General features: G+C 32.6%; 3 protein-coding genes and 1 pseudogene across 3 annotated transcripts; 1 reads left to right on the forward strand and 3 right to left on the reverse strand.

Moving 5' to 3' along the window:
* On the reverse strand, window positions 411–1,154 carry LOC109126561 (defensin-like protein 75). The gene is made up of 2 exons (XM_019230234.1): window positions 816–1,154; window positions 411–657 (listed from the first exon to the last, which is right to left on the reverse strand). Exons 1-2 carry the CDS (start codon window positions 880–882, stop codon window positions 473–475), a joined length of 252 nt encoding a protein of 83 aa, XP_019085779.1. The 5' UTR covers window positions 883–1,154; the 3' UTR covers window positions 411–472.
* LOC104714972 (putative pentatricopeptide repeat-containing protein At3g25970) lies at window positions 3,278–5,606 on the reverse strand. Its single transcript, XM_010432432.2, has 2 exons — window positions 5,510–5,606; window positions 3,278–5,415 (listed from the first exon to the last, which is right to left on the reverse strand). Exon 2 carries the CDS (start codon window positions 5,401–5,403, stop codon window positions 3,283–3,285), a length of 2,121 nt encoding a protein of 706 aa, XP_010430734.1. The 5' UTR covers window positions 5,404–5,415; window positions 5,510–5,606; the 3' UTR covers window positions 3,278–3,282.
* On the forward strand, window positions 6,361–7,939 carry LOC104710381 (mitotic spindle checkpoint protein MAD2). The gene is made up of 7 exons (XM_010426958.2): window positions 6,361–6,566; window positions 6,680–6,695; window positions 6,800–6,930; window positions 7,044–7,164; window positions 7,272–7,375; window positions 7,463–7,584; window positions 7,680–7,939. The coding sequence occupies exons 1-7, from the start codon at window positions 6,491–6,493 to the stop codon at window positions 7,737–7,739; spliced, it is 630 nt and encodes a 209-aa protein (XP_010425260.1). The 5' UTR covers window positions 6,361–6,490; the 3' UTR covers window positions 7,740–7,939.
* Window positions 8,015–10,028, reverse strand: LOC104710382 (annotated as a pseudogene).

Consider the following 11,393-nt stretch of genomic DNA (forward strand, 5'->3'; position numbering starts at 1 on the left):
TCTCCCATTCTTTTCTCTCCAAATTGCAACACAGTCGCCTTGAAAAACATATTCAACTAAGAAACTTTCTACACGCTGGTTGCGAAGCTCAGAGATGTAGGCAATAATAGATTTTTAATCCGTCGAATCTGGCTTTGAAAATACTTTTAGCTAAAGTGCTGTCTATATAGCGGATATGTAACTACAAGAGAAGAATAGATGATCACGAGTTTCATTTGAAAGACAAATATGTGGTTTTTATTTGTTGTATTTATTTTATAGTTCAAAAGATTAATCTAATATATGATATATTCATTTTTTTACCCTTTGTTACCTCAAATATATATATATGTTTTTTTTTCCACCTAACACGTTTTGCATGCATCATGATAAGTGAAAAGAAGAAAAGAGATATCAATTTATTTTTTTTATTTATATTTGAGATTATTATTTAATGACCATACACATTATACAATACGATACTAAAAACGGTTTAGTTGTTCAATAAAGCAGGTTGTTCAAAGATTTGTTGCTTTCGTGGTTTGCAGCAACAACTCACTTTGGTTCTAAAAGATGCACAAGTCCAATCTTTATAACCTTTTGATATGCAAAGCTGTTGACAATTGCTAGTGCACGGTCCAATACAATCAGCGTCAACAGTGATTGCGTTTGCTTGTTCTACAAAATTGTATACTTTAGTTAAAAACAAATACAATGTGTAAACACAAAAGATATATGTATACTTTTAGTGTCAAAAATTAGAAAATAAGCTTTGAACATAGCTTAGAAAGTATTTTGAAAAATCGACAATATTGATAATGAGAATGCTTGATTACCTGCAATGACCAACAACAAAATTATTGCGATGGTACCAACAACATCTAGTGATCTAATCTTGGCCATATTATTTTTCTGAAGTGTAGTGAATATTTCTTTTCTATGTCTTGAGGTTGATGAATCTGGTTGAGGTCTAATAGGTCCTTATATAATTAATTGGTGACAGAAATTCTGAAGTAAAATTGAACAGAAATGAACAAAATTATTCTTCTTGAAATTTTGACTATAGTTGATTTGTTGAAAATTTAAATATAAGATACAGTGAATTAGGAAGAAACTAAATTTAAGATGAGAAGAAGAAAGAAGAAACGACTATATATTCTTCTTAAAATGCTTAGTGGGAGTTATTGGTTTGATATTTGAATAGAGTTTTAAAGACTTTAAATGTTATGTAGAATCTGTTGTTATTGGATCAAGATTTTGTTAAACTCTAATAAAGTTTAGTGTTATTAATTTGTGATTTGTAAAAAATCATTTAAAATCTTAACAAATTTGGGGTATTGAATTAAAGTTTTTATAAAGTCATTAAAAGTTTTATGTTATTCAATTAAAACAAAAGATTTTAAGATTGTTAATGAATTTAATTATTATGTTATTGGTTCATGATTTTATACTCTTTTCACAAAATAAAGTCATGGAAAGTATCATAAAAATACAGAGATTGTTTGGAGCATTTTACAAGATTTTTGAAAATTAATCAACAAAACTATAGAATACTCTCTAACAATACTTAAAAATCTTTCACTTATTCTATTTTGATGATTTTGTTGAAGTTTTCAGAATTCTTTATGAATTAGAATTCAATAACACCCCCTTAATTATAATGATATAAGACTTTGACTATTTATAAGGAAATATATTACAAAAAAATCAAAAATGTTTTGGTTAAAATAACAAAATAATTATATAAGTAAAATGAAATAAAAGAAAGATTGAAATTTTGTTAAACAATGTTTAAGTAAGCCATATTCTAAAGAATCCCATATCTTTTTTTTTTTGTTTTCATAAATACAAAATTTTAATGGAAAATTAAATTTTATATTAAATTGTGAGATTTTCTGTGATAAAAAGAAACATTTATGATATTTTAATTATATGTGTGATTAAAGATAATTATTTTTTATAGCACATAATTAAGAGAAAAGAAATAGAAGACTAACTTTTTATCTTTATCTTTTAAAATATATGTCAATCTTCTTCATATGTTTAAGAAAATAAATCCCGGTCCATTCAGAATCAAATTATAATGAAATTAACAACTAACTGATTTTAGATAATATTTTATTTTTTCATATATTTAACTTAAATAGTACAAAATAATCAATTTCAAATAGCATTTAACCATATCTTAGTCTATGGCTACAAATGGTTGTAGTTTCCAACCTGGTTGAATGAATTGAACGTACTTTTTAGCCTTGTTCAGCCAAAAACTCACCATTTAATCTAAATATGTTTTCAACCCAAATTTATTGGGTTCCACCTTGTAGCTGGAAAATAGCATTTTTTGGCTGAAAATTGTTCAACCATAAAATAGGAGATGAACAGATTGAACGAGATGGAAAACTAAAAAAAATTATATTTATTCAATTTACATATTTGAATTAATATTTTGGCTTTAAAAAAATATAATTTAACAACCAATCGTCAAAATCTAAGATTTTTATTTAGATAATCTAGAAAAGTCAAAGATTGTGAGTTTAAAAATCTGTTTTTTAATTATATTTATAGTTTCAAGTTATTATATATATATATATATTGAAATATGTAACAAACGAATCGTTCACTAAATAATTATATTGTTTTGTTTGCAAATTTTTCACATGATTTAATGTTCAATATTAAACTAAATAATTTAAATTAGCATTATTTGTTACAAATAAAATATATTCTAGTACGCAAAATCAGCTCAATTTTAAATTATTTCGAATAATTTATATTTTTATTGATTAAAATCAAAACTAAAATCATATCCTATATATACATCTATCATCATGATTTATCTTCTGAAAAAAATAATTATGAGCTAAACAACTTTTTCATAAACAATTGTAGCCATGAGTGAAAGGTATATTTTGTAATAAAATATTTATTTCTAAATAAGAATTAATAATATATTAGTTTTTTAAAGTTTTTATTTCTCATATTTAAATATATATAATTTAGTTATATATATAATTTCAGATACTATTATAGATAAATTATTAATATTATATTTTTGTATTCAGCTATTCAACTTAATGGTCACCATTTAGCATACTAATTTATTTCTCTGCAGCTTATTCAGCTCATTCAATTTCTTCAACTCATTTTGATAGTTCAGCTCATTTTTATTCATCCCATCATTATTCAACCTATTCAGCTCATTCAATTTGTTAATCACCATTTGCAGCCTATAATTCTATATACTAAGATATAAATTATAGCATTTTCACTCATAAAGGTGACTTAATGTTATTAACTATTCAACTAAAGGTGACTTATACCAAGAAGTGATGCTTGATCAAACCAATTATTAGAATCAAGCCACTGCATTTCCTGAGCCATATCTTCAATCATTAAATAAATCTCTTGACACAGAGGATTTGATCGGTCTTCGGCATTGAAGGCATAAACTTGATTTCTAATCTCAATCCAGCTCCAACCTGGAACTTTCTTAACACCTCTCTCCTTCATCATCTTCTTCACATTCGCTTTCTCTTCCCATTTCTTGAGATCACTATACATATGAGACAACGAAACATATGTAAAATGATCTTCTGGTTCGATCTCTAGCAAATGGTTAGCCACTTGAGTAGCCATTTCTATCTCCCCACAAGCCCTGCAAGCTCCTAGGAAAGTTTTCAATACCATTGGATCAGGGTTCAATGGCATTGTTTCGATTAACTCTTTCGCTTTGTTCAAGAGCCCTGCTCTGCCTAAGAGATCAACCGCAGCTGCGTAATGTTCCATTCGAGGTTGGATTTTGTAATGCGTTTCCATCGAGTTGAGCAGCTCGAGTCCCTCTTGTATTAAACCGGAGTGGCTACAAGCTGTTAGAACTGCTGCGAAGGTTACATGGTCTAGTTTCACGTTTTGGTTACACATTTGGGAGAAGAGATCAAGAGAGACTTGGCCTGAACCGTGTTGAGCGTATCCTAGAACCATTGTGTTCCAAGCTATTGTACTGTCTTTGGAGGAAATCTGGTCGAAGCACTTTCGCGCGTTCTTGATTACTCCACATTTCGAGTACATCAAGATCAGGGAACTGGTTACAAACTCGTTCAACTCAAAGCTTGATTTAGTGACGAGAGCGTGAATCTGCTGACCTAATTGGAGTGTTGCAAGGTCTGAGCATGATCTAAGAACTGCAGAGAAAGCGTAATCGTCAACTTCTATGTCTGAAGACCTTAAGTAGCTAAAGAACTTCAACGCATCCTCACTGAGACCCTTTTGGGAGAACCCTGTCATAATTGAATTCCAAGAGACAAGATCCTTAGATTTCAAGGATTCAAAAAGAGACAGAGCATCTTTCATGGCGCCAGTAGGAAGCTGAATATACATAGAGACCAATGCATTTGAGACAGAAGTTACTTGCTCCAGTCCCTTCTTTATCACCAAACCATGCAAGGACTTTCCCAAAATCTGATGTTCTTCTCCAGAGCAAGCACTTAATATGCCGGTGTAAGTATAAATGTCAGCTTCTATCAAAGTCCTTTGCATTTCAATAAACAGTTCAAAAGCAGATTCCTTTAGCTCATGTTTAGAGAAACCTGTGAGCATCGAGTTCCAAGAAATCAAGTCTTTTATGCCACCCAAGCCATCAAAAACACTCTTCGCATCTGATACTGAACCACAATCTGCATAAGAGCTGACCATCGCATTGCAGATAGTAATCTCGTCTTCAAGACCAAGTTTCAAAACCTTAGCATGAACTTGCTTTAACAAGTTATAAAACATAGGATCATCAAGCAAAGTAAGAAGTGGAGCAAAAGTACCATCGTCCATACTCACAGCAGCTCTCATCTCCATAGAACCCAACAAACAAAAAGCAGTCTCGATATCTCTAACCTGCACAAACCCAGCAATCAGAGCATTCCAAGAAACAGAGTTAGGCTCAGAAATCTCCATAAAAGCCTCAAAAGCATCTTCAACTCTTTCACATTTCGCGTACATATCAACAAGCGCACTTCCAACAAACACATTACACTCATAACCACCTCCTTTTACAACCAAAGAATGCAGTTGCTCCCCAAGATCAAGCCTTTTCGCAAAAGCACTCCCTTTCAACAGTCTACTAAAACTATACCCATCAACAATACACTCAGATCTTCTCATACATGTAAACAAAAACCACGCATCCTCAAATCTCCCAAAGCTTGTGTACCCAGAAATCATCGTGTTCCAAGACACGGAGTCTCTATGAGGCATTTCATCGAACAGCTTATGGGCATAACCCAAGAAGCCAAATTTCATATAAGAACCCAAAACTCTGTTGGACACGTACACATCGGAGACGTAACCAAATTTGATGGCGCAACAATGAGTGGCGGAAAGCTTTTGGAAGGAGTTGAAAGAGCTCTCTAGTAGAGAGGCTAACAACGCTTTCATTCATCTGTTTCCCTGTCAAAATGATTCAAGGGATTTATGTGAATAAACTTAACATATTGGTAGAATTATTATAGCTTCTATAATAATTAGGGTTCATATGACTCACCTTAAATTACTATAGTCTATAGAACAGCTCAGTGTGGCAGAGACAGGGAGAAGCTAATTCAAAAGTCACTCTTCTTACCTCTGAACACCAAAGAGGATTTATTTATCTATTTATTATTTATTTGGTCAACTAATTTTTTTTTTTTATAAGTGTTTTATATATTGAGGAATATACCTTCTAGTTAATGGTATCAATTGGGCTAATTATTTGTTAATTCAATGTATCAATAATATAACTGATCAATTTATATAGGATAATTTAGTATATAGTATTAAAATTTTTAAAGTTTTGAGTTTTATGTAAAATGACATTTTCGATCAGATATATTTTTTTTGCCCTTTACACTCATTTGGTCTTTTAGCAAATCTAGATTTTTTTTTCATCATTTTACCAAAATTCTTTGGCTTCATCATCATACTCCAACATTTTTGTCTCTATTTTCCGTAATTATTTTTCTTATCCAAAAATAATCATGAAAAATCAATAAAATCAAAACAATACCAAAAAATAAATAAAAAAAATTTCGAAGATTCTATGTAAAAGTATGAAAATTACACATGAAGTGTTTCTAAAATACATTTAAAACCATTTTCTTAGCTATTTTTCAATAAAATAAATATAATTTCGTTTTCTTTTATTAAAAAAAAATCATTTATATATAGAGAGGGATTTGATCCAAAAAAAAAATATATATATATATATATAGAGAGGGATTCGATTAATTAAATTAATTAACAAGTAGCCGTTGTAAGCGCACTTCTAAAGAAGAAGAAGAAGAAGAAGACGACTAGCCGTTACGCTCTTCTTATTATTATTATTCCCTTTCCTCTTCTCTCTCGTTTTTATTTATAATCTTATCTCAATCAATACTCTTATTTTCTTTTCAAAATCATCATCACCCAAAAAAAAAAAACCTAGGCGACGCACTCGAATTCAAACTTTGCTTCAAAGAGAACAAAAATCACAAAAATCGGCATCATCATGGCTTCCAAAACAGCGGCTGCTAAAGACATCATCACTCTCCACGGATCCGCTGCCATCGTCAGCGAATTCTTCTGTACGCATCTTCTTTTTTTTTCAATTTCTCAATTTTCTCACACTCGATTTCTCTAACTTCCCTTGATCCGTAATTTGACGATTCTTCTTCTTTCTTCTTTCTTCTCCTTACAGGTTACGCAGCGAACAGGTCAGAATTGGAATCGGATTTTCAAAATCTTCGATTATGTGATTTCTAATTTCTCAGTAAAATTGACTCGATTTTGTTGTTTTTGTTGTTATTGGGTGTAATAGTATTCTGTACAATCGAGCGGTTTATCCAGAGGAGAGCTTCGTGAAAGTGAAGAAATATGGACTTCCGATGTTGCTTATCGAAGACGAATCCGTCAAATCATTCATGTCTAATCTCACTTCTCAGATCTCCGGTACTGGTCTAATTTGGTTTTTTGTTGGTTAGTAATCAAACTTAAGAACAGAACAATAGACATTAGATTCTGAGATCTGATTCTTGTTTTTTATTTTCCGTGTGTGTGTAAAGAATGGCTTGAAGCAGGGAAGTTGCAGAGAGTAGTGTTAGTCATAATGAGCAAAGCCACTGGTGAAGTCTTGGAGAGGTGGAATTTTCGTATTGAGACTGATACTGAAGTTGTTGACAAAGGGTGAGTCTTTGTTTTTGTGTTGATATTTTTCTCAACTGTGTGGTTTTACTTGATTCTTGTTTTCACTTTGTGTGTTATCTAATCTTTTATGGAACTTGTTACTTCAGTGTGCCGAGGGAGAAAAGTGATAAGGAGATCATGAGGGAGATTCAAGCTATCATGAGACAGGTTGCTTCCAGCGTTACTTACTTGCCCTGTCTTGATGAAACTTGTAAGAACCTTGATTTCTGACACTTATTTGGGTGTATTTTGTTTTCTTCTCCTTTTAAATTGCATCTGTCTCATTGCTTGTGTTTAGGCGTGTTTGATGTATTGGCATATACGGACACGGATGTTGCTGTTCCATTCACTTGGGTTGACAGCGACCCCAAGCTGATTGCTAACCCACAGATGGTTAAGTTACACGGCTTTGATACCAAGGTATAAATGAGTTCACAATATATGAAACATCTCTATGCTGATGAGTTTCACTTCAATATCTCTAAAGTGTATTTATTGGTTTCATTCTCTTGCAGATTCACAAGGTCGATACTCTCGTCTCATACAAGAACGACGAATGGGATGAAGAAGAGTAGTTAACAGAAGCCAGGACACACGTAAGCAAGGCTCTTTGTTTGTTCAGCTTGTGTTTTATCTCTCTGGGAGTTCTCAATGTTCTAAAGGCACCGTGAATCCTTTATTCACACCTATGTCTGTTTTCTCTTCTCTTCTTTCTGGAATTGTATGAGAATCCTGTACCTTTGTTGTGTTTTGTTCAAAAGTTATCAGTTTTTCATTGTCCTTGTTCTTTGCATTGAATCATTTTGTTTACCAATCAATCTTGATGGTTCTTGGATCAAAAAAAGATTTCTGAAAAGCCAATTAAATCTCTTATTCACAACGAGAATAAACTTCTTGTATCAAAAAAAAAAGATCTCTAAGGCCAATCAAATTTCTCTGATTCACAAAGATGGAATGTTACAAAGAGAATGTATTTACAGTGACTCGAAAATATCTTCATCTCATTCCTCGATATAAGACACCTGGTTGAAGATCATCCATATTGTCTATGTTTCGAACCATGTCTATGTTCCGAAACGCGTCAAACTCTCTCAGACATGTCCATCCTCGTCGAGCCAAGAAATCTCTGTAATCTTCTTCAGTGTAGAATATCTTCTCCTCTTGATGGACTGGTAACGGATCAGATTCATCATAGTGGCACACTCTAACAGCTATCCCTGAATTTTTCAATTTGGATATTGAGAAACCTCTAACCAGAGATATACTACTATTCGATGAATAGCAGAAAAAGAGTGAACTTATTACCTTCATCGACATGGAGTGTATAGTTCCCTAAAGGCATGTCTCGGTCAAGAGAGCGAACAACCTGTTCTTCATCTTCTAGCCAGAAAGCTCGTCTTGTTCTTAATCTAAACGCGGATCTGAATAGCTTCCTTGATTGCTTCAGCAGTACCATCAATCCCAACTCTTCTTGTATACTCTCCAAATTTCACTGTTATGATCCTACCAACAAATGGTTGACCATCACCACCTGCTTCAAACATAAAACTTCAGAAGCTTGATGAAGACAGACAAAAATCTTGCAAATTAGAGATGCTTTAAGTTAGCTTTGTCTGGTTTACTTACCGTTCCCAGAGGCATCTCTCCAATTCCAAGCAGTAACTCCATTTGCTGTGACGGGATCAGCAGAAGCAATGGCCAGAGGAAGACCATCATGATCAAGCTGCGTTTCAAGATTTAGCGTTGGCCTGCCATTAGCTGCACACAGATAACAACTCGTATCAAAGACCAAACAACTTCCACAAGACAAAATCGGCTTCACATTATCAACCATAAGTTGTTGTGCAATTGGTTACCAATAGCTATGACTGATACAACCATTTCTCTCAAAGTACTTCACCTAATCAAGAATGAATCCAACACCATCTTATAAATACTTTTTACGATTAGAGAAATCTGAAATCAGTACCTTCAACAGATGTAAATGAAATACCAGTATCTTCAAAACCTACAAGAGGATAAAGATAAACATCAATTCAGAACAAAAAAAAACCCCCCAAATTTAGTATAAAAGTCAATATAATTTACAACCAAATCTACAACTTTATGTTAATCCATTAATGGTCAACATCCTCTTAACCAGTTTTAGCACTAAAAGTGGAACAAAACTAAAACCTAAAGACTTGGCCTTTTTTCTTCTCAATCCAAATCTAAACCAAAACCCATTAGCAAAATTTAAGCCAAGCCTCCATCAAAACCACAAAACCACAAAATCAAGCAAAAAAGATTGTACCTTTATCTGTAAATTGCATAAAGGAATCAACTTTAGCAGAAGAAGATGGTGGAGGAGTAGCAGGACTCTTATACAATGCCACTTTCTTGTTTCTTTCTCTAAAGATATCTTCAATCTCTTTGTAATAGCACGTCTTCGATGCTCCTCCACTCGTTGATTTATCATCTTGATGCTTAGCTTTCTTAAACTCTTTCAAAATGTTCCTCCACTTGTCCGTACACATAGTTGGCGATCGATCAAACCCTTGCTCCCTCATCTTGCTCGAAATCTCTTCCCAGAGGTGTTTATTAGATTTGGATGTGTTGAAAAGGTTGTCCATTTCTCCCCGTAGCGAGATTAAGCTGAGAGTCTCGTCTTGTACCCATGTCTCTGCTCGTTTCTTTGGTGTTTTGATCTCGTGATCTTCTCCTCCACTGCTGTCTCCGAGAATTATCTGCTGGTGGTGGTGTTGTTGTTGCTGTGTGGGTAGATCTCCGTTTGAGGTAGTGACATCGATCATCATGTTTATGTCCCGTGAAGAATTGTTATCGGAAACAAACATGTTTTTTTCTCCGAGGTTGAAGAAGAAGAAGACAAAGAAGATGTCAAAGATTAATATTTTTTTTTTTTTTTTTTTAACTTTTCAACTATAGACCCGTGGAGTCAACTCGCTGTTATTGCGCGCGTGTTACAGCCCTTATCTCGAATCAAAGCTTCTCTAAGTTTTGCATAGTTGCATATGATCTCTTACTCTAATTTGTTTATTGGATTGAATACATACAACAGACACATCACACTAGGGATCAAAAAACAACCCAAAGTTTAACATTACTAACCTCACAAAAATTATTTTCATAGCTTCTTGGAAATTCGAATTCCCACCAAATGGTATGACCGTACAAGTCTAGCTTCATAGTGATGTATTCACTAGGCAAAAGAGTGATGCACCCACTATCTCCCATTGAAGACATCCCAGTTGCATACTCCATTAACCGGTTTATACGTACATCGGAAATTTACTTAATTTTGATACAGTTTAGGTGATATTGATTTGATAATGTAACGTGACATACTACTAGCTAATACCGTAGAATATTCCTACTGATCGCTGATTAAATATTGCTGACCATATAAAGATTTAGAGCCTCCAAAAAGTTATTGTAAAAAACACTCATTTCCAAGAGTCTTATTAAATACTTAAATCACATTTGTTTGGTTGACTAACAAATACAAATAAAAAGAAATATCATATGATCATATCTTTATAGTGATGTATTCACTAGGCAAAAGTCTGATGCACCCATTAGCTCCATTGAAAGATATCCAAATTTCATTTCAAGACTTTGACTATCCATTTGCTGATCTTATAATAACTAGATCAAAAAATAAGATTGAATAGTCTAGACTGCATTCTAACTATGGTTAAATAATGCTAAACAAAAAGTTATTGTAAAAACACTTATTTCCAATAGTCTTATTAAATACTTAAATCACTTTTGTTTGGTTGACTAACCAAGAAAAAAGAAAAATCATAGTGTAGTTAAATAAAGAATCATGTGTACCTAACTGTACAATATCTACACACTTACATTACTTTAATTAGAAAATGCTAGTTATGATAAATTCACTTTGACCTTTATTGAACTTTTCATGTATATTTTCTAAATTTATAACTACAGGTATAATTATCATATGAGTAAGGTATATGGATTTAAAGTTTTTAAAAAATCAGTTCAATAATTTTATGTTACATTTAAGTTGGAAGATAATAAAATTAGTGTAGAATTGGTGATTAGTGTAGAACTTTTCATTTCAGTTTAGTTTCTGACATATTGTGTAGAATTGGTGGTTAATTAATGTTAAGGGTAAAATGACCCTTCTTGAGTCCGAGAGTTTAGTTTTCTCATCTTGATTTGAATAACTAAATGAATATAAGGTATATTTACAATATTTTTTG

The sequence above is a fragment of the Camelina sativa genome, chromosome 9, assembly GCF_000633955.1.
Source record: "Camelina sativa cultivar DH55 chromosome 9, Cs, whole genome shotgun sequence".
Lineage (NCBI taxonomy): Eukaryota > Viridiplantae > Streptophyta > Magnoliopsida > Brassicales > Brassicaceae > Camelina > Camelina sativa.